This window comes from Hoplias malabaricus, chromosome 1, assembly GCF_029633855.1.
Source record: "Hoplias malabaricus isolate fHopMal1 chromosome 1, fHopMal1.hap1, whole genome shotgun sequence".
In the NCBI taxonomy this organism is placed as follows: domain Eukaryota; kingdom Metazoa; phylum Chordata; class Actinopteri; order Characiformes; family Erythrinidae; genus Hoplias; species Hoplias malabaricus.
The window spans coordinates 63327479-63345425 of NC_089800.1; the positions used below are offsets into that span (position 1 = coordinate 63327479).

Sequence of the window (17947 nt, forward strand, 5' to 3'; positions counted from 1 at the left end):
TGCAAATTTGGGTATTGTAATATGACAATATAAGGGAAGAATTTAAAGGGATTGACATGATAAAAACATGATCCCTACACTAAATGGCAACCTAGATAATTTTATCAGCTGCACACTCATTTTACAATTTCAATTTCCTAAAATTTAAGCATAAAGTGCAGAAAAGATCAAAACTTAACTGAAGAGCACACAAGCACTTATTGTAAAGGCTTTGGCTCCAGCAGGTTCATATTTATTAGTAACACGCATTTCAGCCAAAATAACAGTCCTAGTAAATGAAATGAGTATGCAGCTTTACATGACAAAGCTCATGAAAATGCAGATCTCACTGCTCATTTAATGGCAGGAATTGATTTTAGATGCTCTGATTCAGCTCTAATGTGAAGCAGACTGGGATTGCGATGCGAACCTTGACAATCTTGCTGAGTTTTCCCTGAAGCATGGTCTCGGTGGCTGACAGCGCCTCCATAGCGCTCCAGTTTTTCTCCCGAAGCTCCTGGTCAGTTTCAGAGAAACACTTTCAGTTCAGCCGACACTCTTGCCACAAAATGAAAAACCCTTTAAAAGGTTTTTTTATTTTTTTGAAAAAAAAATAATAAATAAATAAATAAATAAACTGAAAATTGCATACCGTATTATTAGGTATCAAAATGTAGTAAAAAATTAGTTTTTTTAAAAAAAAATCTAATCAAACAAGGCTCTCATTCAAGCACTATTACAAGACAAAAAATAATCTGCAGAATGCTGATGCTTTGTAGTTGCAGTGAAAAGCTGAACAAAGCGTAGAAACAAAGTAAAAAGCACATACAAAATAAACGGCAGCTTACTGCATTTATGTTCTGACACTGATAATTACATTATGCAAACAGAAAAAGTAAAACCTAATTACACCCTCAAACATTCCTTGAATACTAGGACACAGACTAGGGAAAGATAAATCAATTGCTGTTCAAAGCATAGTTTCAAATATCAGACAACTATTTACAGCCAGGACACACTCACAGGATTCAAATATTCAATGTTTGTGTCAAAGAGCTAACCCTTTCTCTATGCTTAAAAAGACTTGAATGCAGAGTCTTTGAGTGTCTTTCCAGATTTGTTTCCAGAATCCAAAAGCATTTTTTGTTAATCAGGATGTTGTTTATAAACTGAGTATAAGCTGCAGAAAAGACACAGAAAAAGCTTTTTTTCACTGAAGGTATCTGGGGTTTACAGCACAGCAAGTTTTGACAAGGTGTTAATTCACAATCGCAATGTGAGAGGTGTTTTTTCCATTATCTTGAACATATGCAAACATGGTCCTCATCTACTGTAAGTTGTAAAATCTCTATGCTGCTTAAGAATGACAAACATCAAACAATGAAATAAGATTTTTTAAAATCACGTACATAAAGGACGCAATTTTAATGGTAATGGGACTAAAAATTAAGTTTAAATTTGACTTACATTGTTCTTCCTCCTGTGAAGCTCCACGGACTCCCTCAGTTCAAGCAGCTTCACCTCAAAGTCAGAGAGCTGCTTGTCCTTCTCTGCAATCCTAAAATGGCAACCATAACAAAAATGAAGTTTAAAAAAAAAAAATCATCAACATATATGCAGAGTATATGTATGTAAGCTATCTGATGTATTAAGGACCCATAATACTATATTTTTGTTGGATTAAGTAAACCCTTAACATGGGCACAAAGAACAGGTCCCGACTTGAAATGTAGCACAGGATGCCACACTTGCCACATAATTCCATACAACAGGGGAGCCTCAAGAGTGAAATAATAAATAGCAGAAAACATGGGATACGTCTTTAATATAAAAAAGTACATCAATATGGAACACTTACGCTGCCAATAATTCCTGACTAGAACCTGCTGATGCAATCTGTTGTGCAGAGGAAAAAGCAAAAGGAATGTAAAAAGTCCAAAATTATTTAATGTTATTTGTTTTTAATACAACATTATATATTTTTTTAAACAAAAATCCTAAAAGTGAAGAATAACTCAAATCCTGTGAAAATGTCCTCAGTAGGTTCTCACCTGTTGTTGCTCTATCTTCTGTTTTGCTTCTTTGGCCACCTCTTCCATCTCTGTCTGTATTCTCTGGAGCTCCTGATCTTTACAAGATAATCTAGATGAAAATAAAGATGAAGTGAGAACTGGAATAATGCTGAACTTCAGTGGGGAAAAAAAATGGATTCAGTGAAGTGTGTCTCAATGATGACATACATTGTCTGGAGCTCCAGAAGCTGAGCACTGGTGTTGGTGTTCCCCTGAGTTTCTCTGCTCCTCACCTCTGTCAATTCAGCACCCAGATTTTGTACCTGCTGCTCCAGATTCTGTGGGTCGGCACACACACAGTTATATATATATATTTTCACACATTTCTTTAATTGCTATGTCCCAACCTAACACACAAAGCGTATAACCTGCAAGGGTCATGGCCAAAACTTGCTTTTTCTGACACATATCTAGCAATGCATAATATCTTTAGTATGAAAAATAAGGCTTTCTTCAAGTCCTAGAAAAAAGTCTTTGTCACTGCTGGGGTTTAAACTACAATTTTTCTGACAAAACAATGCAACATAATTTTAGCACATAATACAACATTTTAAAGAATACAAATTGTTATGTAATATGATCAGTATCAGTCATTAGTCTGTATTAAAACCAGTGCATTAACTATTGGCTAGTGCATTAAATTTGGACACAAAGCATGACTTTTCTATGAAATATTACATCTAAAATGTGGAACTGAAAAACTGAAAATAGTAACAGTAACATACTGACACAAGGCACATTTTCAGCCACTACTTATTTTGTCTGTATTCCGTAATGTATTAAAGCCACATGAGTATCTTACTGAACGGAATTTGTAATTTCTCATCTCATAACATCATGACCACCTTGTTTCTACACTCATTGTTCATTATCTCAGTCCTCACACCTGTTCTGTGGAGGTCCAAAAAAGAACAGGGTGAAAAAGGGCAAACAATGTATACACATGGACTCCAGTATATAATTGTAAAACTACAAAGTAGTAGGACTGTGAGTATAGAGAATAAGTTCACAGTGTTATGGTTGATCTGTGTGCGCACACACATACATATATATATATATATATATATATAATAAAAAGTAAATAAATCACACAACATTTAAAGTAAGAGGGACACAAACCTCAATAGCTTTCACTTGGCTCAGTTCTTTTTTCAACGCTGACTCTAAACTCTCTTCAACAGATTTGATTCTTTCATTCTTCTCTTTCACCCTGACAAAAGATATTCAATGTCACTTATTACTTACAGCCTTAAGCCATTATTACTTATGATCTGAAAAATACTAAAGCGAAGCCAAAGTATATTTTAGTGAACAAGCAAATTAAGTAAATGCAAATATAAAATTTATTTAAATATCATATTCAAAAAAAGCAAAGAAATATTCAAGAGATGTTGGCGAATTCAGTTGCAAGAAACTTACTGCATCTGCAGCTCCTCTAGTGTTGTGTCTGACTGCTTCTGCAATGAAGAAGAAAGGAATGAGGACAAAATAACAGGGATTCAACTACAACAAATAATTTAACAAAGGAGGACAGAAACTCAGAAAGGAAATTTAACAAAAGGCTATCTCACCTGCTCTGCTGTCTGCTGCTGCAATACCTCAATATGTCGCTTCAGAGTGTCATTCTCTTCCCTTATTGTCTGCAAAAAAATAAAAAAATAAACAAGAATCTAGAGAATGAGTTACAGCATTCATGCTGACAGTGATTAATTCATTATGTATTCATAATGTTTGTCAGCATAATTAGTTTGTCGTACTCTTTTAACTACTTGCTGGTAATCTACCACTCGTTACCACCTCTTCTATATTTAGCTTCTTTTTCTTCCCCCGTGCCCTGAGCTGATAAGTGCCATTACTCTGTTCCACTGCTGTCCCACTGGTTTCCTGACCTGGCTTTACCCCTTTGCGCTGCCCGCTTGCATGGGGCTGTTTAGCTCAAATGGATCTTAATCAAAAATTTTACAATAATAAAAAAAATCTCTTCATTACTTTAACGAGCTCAATTTAGCTTTGCTGGTTTTTTGCTTGTTTTGACTTAAGGATGCCTAACAGGCACTGTCAAGACTATAAAAGCTTCTGATTGCAGTGTAGTAGTAGCGCTACAACTAATGAAACACTTTATTCAATTTTTAGCATTCTCTGTTGCCAAATGCTAAAAATGTCATTAAAAAAAGTGATGTTCATGACTGAATATTATATTTTTATAAAATTCAGGAACTGTTTCCACACCATTTGCTAGCTCACAGTTCTCTGTGTGTGCTTGAAACTGGTCTAATGTGTTTACAAAGCCCTGGTGCCAGTAAATGGCTAATAAAACAATGTGTCTTTGTCTGGTATGCTAGGCTTTCTATCTTTCTGCTCATGGCAGTTAAAAGGATTCTGGAGTGTTTAACCATGGAGAGAACTCCAAATGTTAAAAAGCACAAACCAAGATGAGGATTTTGTTCTATTCCTGCTCTATAGGTGGGTTATACTGACTTAGTTTTGCTCTTTCTTATCATTTAAGTTGAAAATACCTCCAGATTCGGGAGACAGTTAACTGCCTGCAAGTAAACAGACCAAAAGTACTACAAGAGTAAACAACCCGAGTTACAAATGAGTTTCTGTGATTGTTCAAACAGTGAGTTAAACTTCAGCCATATACAAACACATTACAGCATTAAACAGAGAACTAATTCAGTAGGTTCAAATCATCAACCTGCAAACACTTTATTTAGGATACATATACTACATTTTCATGTCTTACTTAAATTCATATGTTCCTGATGGAACTACTATGTTGGCAGCAATGAAAAACACCCTTTCATTCATTCACTACATGATCTTGTGTTTTGAGTCATGAATAATAACCTCAAAATGTTAAAGAGATATTTGTACAAGGCTGTTGTACAGTGATCAACCATAACATAATGACCACCTGCTTCTGTTTCTACACTCACTGTCAATTCTCTCAGCTCCACTGACCAGAGAGGAGCACTTTGTAGTTTTACAATTAGAGTGTAGTCCCTTTCTTGGGGGAGGTGGCTCATTCTCAGCGCTTAAGTTACACAGATGTGGTGGTGTATTAGTGTGTGTGTTGTGCTGGTATGAGTGGATCAGACACAGCAGTTCATGCCTCAGACACAAAATAGACTCAGGCTACAAAAAAAAAAGTATAGTTTATAAAAACAAATAAAGAAAGAAAAAAAAAAGAAAAAAAAGGCTAGTATGAATAGGCACTCATTCGATATGACAAAACACAGGATTCTTTATAACCAAGGACATTGAATCATTAAGCTCCCTTGAGCACAGTTACCTTAAGTTCCCCTTCCTTATTGGCTACCTCAATAAGCCCTGCTTCAAGCAGCAGCTCTACCGTCTTAATCTTCTCCTCCTTCTCTTGAAGGCTGCCAAGAAAAAAAAAACCCACGATGCAGTCATTTGGTTGTTTACATAATAACAATAATAATAACCCAGCCCAGTCATAACCAAAACAACAGTTAAATGCATGCTGGGCATAGCAAGATGGACTACATTGTCTCAACACGTTTCTTCATGTTATAAACTGCTATAGAGAGGGCAGGTAGTTAGACCTACTCAAGCATAAAAGCATGCATACCCTCTGCCTCAAACTGGGGCATTTCAGAATGAGCCAGCAAAAGTTAGCACAATGCAGTAAAGCACTGGTCAAATCTAAACCCCTCCACAAGACTGCCAGTTAGAGAAGAGTGATATGTCACTCCACAGAGCACAGTTCCACTGATCCCGAATCCAGTGACAGCATGCTTTACACCACCCCATCCGAAGCTTGGCATTGTGCTTATTGATGTAAGGCTTGCAAGCAACTGCTTAGTCATGAAACCCATGCCATGAAGTTTCCAGCACTTAGATTTGTGCTGATGTTAATGCCAGAGTAGGTTAAAAATTCTGTAGTTATAGATCAGAAGGTTTATTTTTTCATATTACAGTAACAAACATAAGGTAAGCTTTTTAGAATGACTCAAATGTTTGTAAAGGCAGACAACATGGGTAGGTGCTCGATTTTATACAAAGAAACTGAATTAAATGATTAGAATGTGTCCCTGAATACTTGTGTCTATGTATTTTATTTATATGTTTACCAAACGAGTATTGCATTGGGATAATAAAATGCCCAGTTAAATGGTTAAAAATATGTTAAAAGATAAGAATAGTGTTGATGTAAATGCTACCGAAAAATGAACACTAAATATATATATTTTGGTGGGTGTTAATTGATTAATAGAATTTGACTAAAATGTACATCAGTGATACCTACCTCTGCTTAAACTGTTCAACTGCCAACTGTGAAGAAGCCTGAGGAGAATATGGTACAGATGATGAGAGGTAGAATGTGTGTTATGTGCATGTCATAGAACCTTCATTTAATGATGTGACTGACCTGCTCTGAAATTTGTGATTGGAGATTTTGAAGCTCAGACTTCAAGGATTTGTTCTCATTGTGAATGGCCTGTGGGGAAAGTAAACAAGGCTAAGTTATCTACATCCACTGCATCCTGTGGAGGTTATCACTGACCTGTACTGATATGCAAAGTAGTAGTTCTAAATATGTCTAAGCCTGTATACTGTAAAAACCTCAGCCTAAGTGTAACCATGTAACCATCAAGCCCAAATTGTGCTATTATAATAAATATATGAACATGGGGGTTGTTCTGAAAAACCATGGTCACTTAACACAATCTTCTACTGCATCAAGTAATGCAACCTGAAATTGTATGCAAAAACACTACTGATGTCTCTGAGCCTGAACTCTCAGATGGTTTGAAAGACCATTATAACTTCTGCCATTGTCTAAGGAATCTATGTTGAAGCTTGTTTCTGGGTGAAACCAGCACTGATTTCTCTGTGTCAAAGACAAAAGAGAGCATCCAGAATGCTCTCTGTAAAAATGTGTAAAAGCTAACATCAATCATGGTTTGGGGGTACATCAGTGCCCATAGCCTAGGTACCTAGCATATGCGAGAAGGTTCCAGTGATGTGGAGCCAAATATTGGGATTTTAAAGACATATGCTGTCCTTAGGGTAAAATCTTTCCTAGGAAGGCCAAGGTAATTTTAGCAAATGGACAAAAATTCCACTTGCAACAGTATACTCTGTTCCCATATGATTCTAGTGTGTAATTTGAAATGATATGTGATGTAAAACATTGGTAAACATGGCTCTGTCCACACTTTGAGTGTTTTGCATACATTAAATTCTAAATCTGCTATTGTTTACAAAACACATTTTCTGTTTAGAGTTTTATCAGTGAAATATAGTTCAAAATAATCAACAAAACACAGATTCTTGCTTATATTGCATTAAAAATATGCTAAACATACACAAGTTTTGCTTTCTTCAGAACTATAATGTGCCAAATGTATTAGCATACAGCTCAGTCCGCAGCATATCTTTATTCATGATTTGTTTTTAAATTGTAATATAATAATTGGGGTGAAAGAGTACTGAAACCTTTATTATAATAAGACCATTTATACCTTCTTCCTTCAACCAATGACCAAATGTGACTAACCTGCATATTGGTCTCTCTGCTGGCACCACTGCTCCTCTCTGCATTAAGGGAATCCTCCAGACTTTTTCGCTGGAGTTCCTTCTCAGCCAGCCTGACCACACAAATGAGTGGTAAATGAATTGATGTATTTAGCGATAAGTGGCTTGATTTTATTTTAATTAAATTAAAAATATTAACAGCAGTCTATTTTCTTCTCACTTACAATTTTTGAAGCTCCTCAAAATGCGAGACTGTGTTAGCCTAGGCAAAAAAGAAAAGAAAGGGCTAAAAACAATTAGTGAACTTCATAAACAGTCATAAAGAAATTATGGTTACTTAGACATGGCTATAGATACCTGAGAAGTGACCTGAGCCTTAAGACTCTCAATCTGAACTTGGAGTGTTTTGTTCTCATTCATAAGGTCCTGTCAACAAGCCACATGCTTTTATCAGCCACCACATCAAAATTTCCATTTTGTCACCATTGCATTAAATGCATGCATGTTACCTGCAATTGGGCCTGCAGTGAGTCATCAGGCTGCAGACTGTGCTGAGAAACCTCTAGCAGCTGCATAACCTTCTGCTCCACCTGCTCCTTGGAAACCATAGTGTCTGTCAAACTACTGTGGAGAGTCTGGATCTCTTTATTCTTATTACTCATCTCTGTTTCCACTGCCAGCAACTGACTCTGTAATTCTGAAGAAGAAAATAAACTTTAACAGGGAGGGGTAAACCGAATGAGACGGAATGCAAACATTAAGTATTTGAATGAATACAAGAAAGCAGACAAGACAAAAGAGCATATGAGAGACAGGATTCAAAAGGAGACAGAGAGAGAGAGAGAGAGAGAGAGAGAACAATAGCAAGACAACCTCCTACCTTGTTTAGCAGCCTGCAGTTTCTCTCTCTCAGTATTGACACTGTGCAAATAACTCTGTAGTTCCTCCCAACGACGCTTAGCATCCTGTAATTGTGCCTGAAAGACAACACACACAGACCTGTTTCAGGGCAAAGCACAACGTTCTGTTTTGATGAAAAACCAATCTGTCGATTTGTATTCTGATCTTAAAAAGCAGAAAGGTGATGAGTAAGTGCATGTATGTCACGAGGAGCACCTCAAGCTGGGACACATTCTGTTTGTAGTTGACCTCCAGGCTCTTTCTCTGAAGCTCCTCCTGCTGTAGTTTTGTATTGGTCTCGGACAGCTCTTTCATTAAGCCCGAGTACTCAGAGCGCAATTTGTTCAGTTCAGCTGACTGCCTGAAAAATACATACACACACTTAATATATATTTTAAAGGTTTAGATGGCTACACACATGCAATGATAGCATCATACAGGTGCATCAGAGTAAATCTCATCAAAAATTTAATTTTTCAGTAATTCAATTAAAAATGTGAAACACATTAAAAGAAATAAACTTAATATAGATCACTCTGTTTGTAATTAATCTATAATGTTGATGATTATGGCTTACAGCCAGTAAAAACCCAAAAGTCATTATCTCGGAAAATGTGAATAATCAACAGGAAACACCTGCTAAGGTTTCCTAAGCCTTTAAAATTGTCCCTTGGTCTGTTTCACTGGGCTACACAGTCATGGGGGAAGACTTGACAGATGTCCAGAAGGCAGTCACTGACACCATCCTGCTGTATCCCAGCATATCAATAGAAAGTTGAGTGGAAGGATAAAGTGTGGTAGGAAAAGATGCACAAGCAACAGAGATAACCGCAACTTTGAAAGGATTGCCAAGAAAGAGGCATTCAAAAATTTGAGGGAGATTCACAAGGAGCAGACCGCTGCTGGAGTCAGTACTTCAAGAGCCACGACACAGATGTATCCAGGACATAGGCCACAACTGTCACATTCCTTGTGTCAAGCCGCTCATGAGACAGAGACAAAGCCAACCCGGGCCAAGGAGAAACAGGACTGGACTGTTGCTCAGTGGTCCAAAGTCTTGTTTTCAGATGAAAGTAAATTTTGCATTTCATTTGGAAATCAAGGTCCCAGAGTCTGGAGGAAGAGTGGAGAGGGGCACAACCCAAGCTGTTTGAGTCTAGTGTGAAAGTTTCACAATCAGTGATCATTTGGGAGCCATATTATCTGCTGGTGTTGGTCCTCTGTTATATTTAGTCTAAAGTCAGCGCAGCCATCTACCAGGAAATTTTAGAGCACTTCATGCTTCCCTCTGCTTACAAGCTTTATGGAGATGCGCATTTCATTTTCCGGCAGAACTTGGCACCTGTCCACACTGCCAAAATACCATTACCTGGTTTAAAAACCACATTATCACTGTGATTGATTGACCAGCAAACTCGCCTGACCTAAATCCCATCCTATGGTGTATTGTCAAAAGGAAGATGAGAGACGCCAGACCCAACAATGCAGATGAGCTAAAAGCTGCTATTATGAGCTTCCATAACAACTCATCCATGCAAAAGAAGCCCCAACCAAGTACTGAGTTCATATACTGTACATACTTTTCAGTAGACCAACATTTCTGTATATAAAAAAAAATAATATAATATTCTAATTTTCAGAGATACTTATGGGTTTTCACTGGACATAAGCCATAATCATCAACATGGAATTACTGAAATAAATGAACTTTTAATGATATTCTACGATAAATATTAATTTATTTAGATGCACCTGTATATTAAGTATAAATCATTCATTTTACTGTACAGAATGCCTGTTGTAATTGTCTTCATTATTTAAGAGGTTTTGGGACTCACTTTGTCTCCATCTGGTTGGTGGCAGAGCTAACAGCATCTCTGAGGATGCCGTTCTCTTGCTGTAGCCTGGCAATCTGCCCTTCCAACTGTTCCCTTAGCTTCTGGAACTGTGGACAGGATGTTTGGAGTGTTTTTACAGGTGTACAAGTACAAGTGTAAGGAGAGGTACAGAATTTTGGGTGATAATGTTGAATGAGCTTGTCAAATTAATATTAATTTAACAGTGTCATTACAGTTAGGTTGGAACTGAAGGAGGACGCTCAAATAATATGTAAATATGAAATAATATGTTGAATACCATGACAACACTGAAAACTGTTAAACCCTGAATGTACTTGGGGGGGGGGGGGGGGGGGGCTATTATGACAATTGAGAATGTGAGCAAATGCAGCATATACATATGATATTCAAGACTGATTAAAGGCAGGCACACACTACCAGAACCGTCATTATAATGGGGATTGGAAACAAAAGTACTAGGTTGTGAAAAAACACTTTGGTCATGAGGTAAAGTCCCTGGTTTTTAACTGTTTATTGTGATGTGCTCCACAGCAATCTATTTTGTGTCTGTGCAACCAAAACGCGTCATTTTCAAGTATTAAAAAATGGGTTTCGTAACCTGCAAAACCGGCTAGTTAGCAGGCATTACCACTGGCCCTCATTCATCAGAATTATTTTTTGTTTTAGCGAGCAGTGAGAGATGCTATTGTCCCTAATACGGGTCAGTGAAGCATCCCAATGATTTTGAAGCTGTCATTTTAAGGTAAAAATAGTATATAGTGTTTTTTTAAAAGAAACACCACACCTCATTATACCTTAACATTCCAGCTTTAACATTATAGTGATGTTTACTGACCTGTAAAAGGGAGAGTCTTTTCTACTCTGGGCTCAGCACTGCAGAAACTGCACTTTGTAATTTTTTCTCCATTTATTTCAGTACAGTGCTGTAAATATGAATAACACTAGGGGAAGCTTCAGGAGCAAATATCACAAATCTTACCTAAGGCACTTTTCAACCAACAAGGAACCTAAACGGTTCCAGTTCACAAACTAAATTTGGAACCGTTTGGCATATTTCCACCAACATCAACTGGTTTAGGAACCAGAAAAATGTATTCCCAGCTGGAACCAAAGAGTCGTTTTTTTCAGCATGAACTGTGACGAGATTCGGTAACTCAAGATAGACCTCAGAGGTTCAAATACAGCGTTATCACCCAGGAGAGCTTTATGCGCTCATTTACAATTTTCTATACAAATAAATAATAAGAAATAAAACAGAAACATGTTCTGTTTGTGCGTGTTTCTGCTGCTGTATTTGTCGTGACACAATATGCGTTGGTCAGAGGCTCTTGGTTAGTTAAAGCCCTCCACTGATGAGGTATTCTTGGTTCCCCTCTAAACTTGCAGAAACGCTGGCTCATTCACTGGAAAGAACCAAGGTTCCAAGAATCAGGAATGGAAGATGGGGAATTCTTTTGGTGGAAAAGTGCTTCTAGTGTTCCTTTAATCAATCATTTATTGTATTCAGTACTGCAGCTGCTGTAGAGATAGAAAAAAAATCGAGAACTGGATGGAAAGTGCATGCCACTGTTCTAGTAAACTATGTCAATACAAATAATTCGCTTTAATAATACAGAATATATCTGTCATATCATCTGATGTAGTTTTTCACCTTCAGTTCAACAGAAATTACAATAACAACCTGCAGAATCACATGTCAGTATTCATTATAGGAGTTATTGTCACAGTTACTCTTACCTTGATCTGCATGGCCTGAACCTCCTGGTAGCTGCCCTGGGTTTTGGCTTGCATTACACTCACTTCTTTGTCCATAGCAACCCTTTGCTCCCGCAGCACAGCCTCTGCACGGTTGCTTTTTTGCTTTTCTGCCTGCAACTCCTATATTACCACATACACACAACGGGACCCATTTCAGTAGCCACATACAACAACACTGGCACAACTATAAATGCTAACTAGGGCTGGGCGATATTGTAAAGTTTTAAAACATTCTTACGTAATGCAACAGAAAAACAAATCCCAATTTAATTCAACTTTATTAGAAGGGAAGGTAAAGGTGCAAAATAGTATCATTACATCTATAATAAATACCACAAATAATGGTTCATTTAAAATTTATTTCAAATGAATGAAAATAATAGAAGTTCTATTAATTAAAACTTAACCATTATATTCAGGAGAACTGTTAATGCAGAAGTTGCACATAAACTTTTGAAGTATAATAGTTATTATTTGAAGTTTAAACCGCTTGTACTTTTCAGGTATTGATAATTGTTAATTGGCCTTGAATGATTTATGGAATGTTGACTGAATGGAACTTATCACAATTTCACATAAGATACACACATTTCACACCGGAGGGATGTGCTAATATCACAAATTATGCATAGTCTGTTTTTTTGTTGGTTTTAAATTTTTTTTTTTTTTTTACTGTGTACTTTTTCGTAGTGATTTATGCAGACACAACAAAATCTTATTCTTCAGCAAGTGCAAAACTCCTTCATGAATGAATAATTCATAGTTTGTCATTTGTGAGCTAATGTTTCATTCTCACTCTCTCTTCTCTGTGCTGTGTTGATTCTGTTTGCTTTACAAATTTGCACTTTAGATTTACATATTAAACCAGCATGTAAAAATTACAAAATCAGGTCTTGACGGAAAGCCCAATTTCGCTAGTTTGAAAGGAAAATAGTTTCTCTAGTTCACTCTAATGACGAGCAAACGGGTGATAAAATGAATTAGTTTTGCGTCGCACAGGCAATGCTCTAGGTTCCAAAGGGCTGATAAACTCCTCAGCGAAACGCTGAGTTTGTTAAAATGTAGGGAGGCATTGATTTAGAATTTTTTGGGTTGATAAGATAAGCACCTTGACGTAGCCAATACCGATATTAACCTATAATTTTATCTTTTTGTAAATAATGCAAATCCACACTGGATTAAAGCAAAATAAATTCTTGTTGTCATAGGACAAGACTTTTCTTCAGTATTTGTACATTTCTGTACTTTTTCCAAAGATTTACTGCTGGTTCCACATGAATGGTTTCTACAGGGGTGCTAATAAGTGCAGCACCAGGTTTGTTTTGGAAAGCAAGAGAGCGGATTAAACAGCCCAGAGCGAGGCAGAGAGTGTGTTTGAGCAAGTGTTTGCAATCATTTATTATTGAGTTTCAGCAATAAATTCAGATGCTGAATGGCTCTATATCTATTTTGACACGTTTCATATAAGAAAGGATCCTGCACTGTGGTGTTTGAGAGAATCTTACTGTTATTTAACCTGCTCTGTGTGCGTGTGTGCGATTTTTTACACCGCTATCTGTGTGTGCGTGCACTGAGCGTCGCTCATAATTCAAATTAGTTTTTAAACAAAGAGAAACTTAATCCCAGAGACAGTTCTCTGCAGAAACTGTGAACAATTTCCACACAGCAGACAACTTACCGGCGTCAGTGCATATGTGCAAGGGTGCAATAGCGGCTATAATTTGAAAATTGGACCGATAATAACTAAAAAAAAATCCACATATCTGCAAATAATATATCAGCCACCAATAGCTCGTGCAACACTATTAAAAATGTTTTAACTGTACGTGACTGGGATCAGTGCGTAGGTCTGTGGGAGGCGGCATTTATCCATTTAAGATGTGTTTTCGTTCATAATGAGTAAACAGTTAAAAGGTATGTAAACATGTTGAACATGAAATCATGGTGAAAGCATTCATTTGAATTAATTAGGAAAATTGCCCAGAGCTAGCGACAACCCACAACGGATTTATGACATCATTATTACAAAGGGTTGTGATGAACACAACACAGAGGAAACACAAAAATGTCTCAAATTTCACTGCATGCGCAGCACACAATGAATAGATTTTCACATTTATTACATGACCCAATAAATAAATAAATAAATATATAAAGAGGTTTTTTTTAATAAACTGCAATTAAAAAATCTATGATTTGTTTATAAAAAATGTTCATTTTACTTAAAGTTCAGATTTCTTGATCATCATGTCACATGATAACTTGAAGGTCACACACAATAAATAATGTTTTCTAATATTAATTCTTTGCATTCTTGAGAAATTATCTGTTTGAACGTTTTGACAATTATGTCATGAAATTCACCCCTATGTATTTTAAACTATGGATTTCCTTTCCCCAGGAATTTCTTTTTTTTTTTCCAGCAAAATAATACCAGACTCCCTTTTGCATATTCTACAATAGCATGGCTTACTAAACACAATGTATATGTGCTTGACTGATCAAATATAAAATTAATCAAATGCAGATGCTAACTATAGTCTAAACCTTCTGCTCATCTTAAGTACAATAAATAATTCATTATATGCTTGTTTGATACATTTGTCAAATTAAAAGGTCTGTCTAACAGGTATTTTCTACCAATATCAATATGCTCGTCATGTTATTATGAATCCCTGGGGAAAAAATTACTATATTGACTAAATGGCAATATTAATAATAGAGTTTAGTAGCTTGCTACTGCTAAACCAAAACAAAATATATCAGTTTAAATTATTTTGTTTTCATTGGATTTCAACCACCTTAATACCAAACATACAATTTATTTCATTTAAAAGACAGGTGAAAACCATTAGGAAATGTGTTAGAGCAAATGAAAAGACCAGCATCAAAGTAAATGTATTGCTTACTTCCAGATTACTGATTTTAAAAAAAGTAAACCATGTACTACATTTTACATGACTTAGCCATTTAAGAAGCACACTAGTAATCCAACAACTTTTAAATGTGTTAGTTGTACCTGGCTGAGCTGTTTGACTTTGTCCTTGGCAATTGAAGCTTCTTCCTGCAGAGTATTGAGAAGGCGCTCTTTCTCCGCCAGTTGTTGAGCTGAGGGTTCAAACTTTGCTGCAGACTGACAGAGGAATGAGATAGTATGGAAGAAATAAATTATGGTGCAATGAAGACTTTCCTCAAATATATGTAACGTCCTGAAAGTGAAATTCTCCCTCACCTTATACCAGCTGTCCAGGGCACTGGGGCTCTTGTCTCTGAGCAGGGAAACCACAGAGATCACATCAGCTTCAGACAACACCAGCCCACCCAGACTGGCCATCAGCTCTTTCAGCTTCACCCCTGAATTCTCTGCACATTGACACACAGCCAGAAAGCTTGGATATCAGCCTACTGCTGATGAAAATAATGTTTGATTACTTTAACAATGGTTTCCCTATTTTAACTACACAGCCATGCCTAAACTTATAGGGGAATACTACAGACATTTTAAAACAAACATGTATAATTTAGTATACATTAGAAATACAAATTCATGCAGAGTGGTTTGTGATACAGTAGGCTGTATGGAATTATACATATTTCCTGTATAATGCTAACATACCAGTTAATTCACAAGCCTTATGAATAGGCCTGGGCAGTATAGACAAAAGTTTTCTATTTATTCATACTGATAATGATATAAAGCATTGCAAAACTGCCACACTTGTGAAATATGTAATATGTTAAATGTTTTATTGTCATTTTTTAATGATTCAATTATTTATCAGAAAATAATATACACGTACAATGGGCAATTTACTCCAAAAAGGAAATATTACACTGGAACACAATTCTCTGACCATAAAAATTAACTAGTTGTTATATGTAACGTTGGTAAAGGTGAAATCAATTATTAACAATAGCCCCACACATGTACATCTCCACCATTAATGTATTAAAAAATTATAGTTTCAAAATTATACTACTGTCTTGGAAATTGGGTAGTATGTTACCATTAACAGCAGTATTCTTAGAAAGCAGTTCCAGAAGTATCAAACATTTTGTGCATCTGATAATTACTTCTAACAGGTTTAACACTCATAAAACTGAGCATTTAACATTAAACCACCATGGATGGTTACAACGCAAAAATATATCTGAAGTTAAATATTCAGAAAAACAATAAGTGCATGTCATTCTGAATGAAGCTGAATACAGTTCAGGTAGGCAGCGATTCAAGCTGTCCATTACAGCTACTATGTATTTGAGCACCTTTGTCTGTTTCATTCTTCTGTTTCTTGCCATGTTTGGTTTGGATGGGAGCTGTGGCCGGAGCTGGAGCTTCATCATTCAGGCTGCCCTGGTGGTTTGCTGGTAAGTCAACCAGACTCACAGGAGGGGCCTGGGTCTGAGCCTCATCAACTAGACATAAACACATACTGGTCATAAAGTAATCTTGCACATTAAAAAGATAGAAAAAAAAGGAAAAGATGTTAAACCAAATCATATCCAGCAAACACAAAAGGAGTACATACATCAGTTACAGAAATCATAGTCTTAGCCACAGATGCTGCGCTTCACTGTCAGAATTCTGGCATCTGCATTCTGATTGGCTAGCTGCCCCTTCTACACATCATGCCAAAATTTGCAGACTTGTGATTGGTCATTTCACGTGTCAGGCAAATTTCTTTTCCGGCCGTAGCAGGCCACATTAAGTGGCAAAAGGTAACGGAATCTGGCAAAATGAGACTATAAAAATCATAAAAGGACTTTACCCATTGAAGCCAAATATTTTGTGCTTTTCATTGTTTGGAGGTCTCTCCGTTTTTCAGATGCCTTTTCAGATGAAAAGCCTAACATATCAGACTAAAACCTTTTGTTTTTCTTAGCCATTTACGGAAACAGGGGTTTCGTAAACACAGACTGGTTTTGAACCAGCAGATGTTGAGGAAACATTCTCAGATTTTTATAAAACCGCTTTCATGATTAAAATTATGAATGTCACCTTTAAAGTATTATTTCTATATTAATATGGTGTAGAATACCAGTGATCGCAGCATCCATCTTCTGCTTCTTGCTTTTTCTCCTGCCGCTGCCTGTGGAGGTAGTAAGTGCAGTCTGAAGCACTGCAGGAGCACTTCCATCCTGTAATTTGGACTCCACAAGAACAGGTTCCTCCTTCTTCATCACAACAGGAGACTGGTCAGGCTTCAGCTCACTCAGATGCTCTTCTACAGCACACAACCCCACAAAAAAAATAATAACAATAAAACTTCAGGTCTACAATAACTTCATAGAAAGCATGTAAAAAGTTACAGCATTAAAAAAAAAAAAAAAAAAAAAAAAAAAACACCAGCAGGCTTAAATTCAAAGCAGTCAATGGTTTTAACTCAGATTTGGGTGCAAAAAGGCAGGTCTAAGGGATTTTCTGAGACAAATGTAAGCTGAATCAAACAGAATATTTCAAAATTAAAAAGTATATATATAAGGGTTTAGTGGCCAGGATTCCTACAGTGTGCTATAAATAAATATTTGATCTGATTAAGCAGACCAGGCAGAATGCTTTGCCATGGACACTAATGAGAGAGATTCTAGGCAGTGTGACGTGAAGAGCCTCAGGGAGACTGCCATCCCCCTACTTCCAGCGCTGCCTTTTTGCTATTACTGCCGACGCACACGCTTCATCACACAGACTACAGACTACTTTTTGGGATTTGTGCCAATTCAATGAGCCTCTTGTTTGCCGGCTTCATTTAGTTTGTGTTAAGTCAGCAAAACTACAAGCATGAATATGAGTCTGGCACAGAGTACACAAGCTGGGCAATGGCCTCTATAGCTGAGCAATGAAAACAACTGGGAGACACCATCATTATACCT

The 17947-nt window shown here is 36.7% G+C and overlaps 1 protein-coding gene across 3 annotated transcripts in view; it reads right to left on the reverse strand.

The window, feature by feature from the left end:
- ktn1 (kinectin 1) overlaps nt 1–17947 on the reverse strand; it is a 33276-nt gene that overhangs the window by 8580 nt on the left and 6749 nt on the right. For 2 of the 3 annotated variants that reach the window (XM_066670333.1, XM_066670324.1), the window contains exons 3-25: nt 17116–17301; nt 16343–16492; nt 15309–15439; nt 15096–15209; nt 12056–12196; nt 10298–10404; nt 8676–8820; nt 8440–8536; nt 8069–8256; nt 7917–7985; nt 7784–7821; nt 7582–7672; nt 6451–6519; nt 6328–6365; nt 5347–5437; nt 3623–3691; nt 3471–3508; nt 3171–3261; nt 2220–2329; nt 2031–2121; nt 1838–1875; nt 1447–1537; nt 410–496 (exon numbers count right to left, since the gene is read on the reverse strand). In XM_066670333.1, the coding sequence (XP_066526430.1) occupies nt 410–496; nt 1447–1537; nt 1838–1875; nt 2031–2121; nt 2220–2329; nt 3171–3261; nt 3471–3508; nt 3623–3691; nt 5347–5437; nt 6328–6365; nt 6451–6519; nt 7582–7672; nt 7784–7821; nt 7917–7985; nt 8069–8256; nt 8440–8536; nt 8676–8820; nt 10298–10404; nt 12056–12196; nt 15096–15209; nt 15309–15439; nt 16343–16492; nt 17116–17301 (2270 nt within the window). The remainder of the gene's footprint in view (nt 1–409; nt 497–1446; nt 1538–1837; nt 1876–2030; nt 2122–2219; nt 2330–3170; nt 3262–3470; nt 3509–3622; nt 3692–5346; nt 5438–6327; nt 6366–6450; nt 6520–7581; nt 7673–7783; nt 7822–7916; nt 7986–8068; nt 8257–8439; nt 8537–8675; nt 8821–10297; nt 10405–12055; nt 12197–15095; nt 15210–15308; nt 15440–16342; nt 16493–17115; nt 17302–17947) is intronic. The other variant, XM_066670338.1, reaches the window with a different exon arrangement.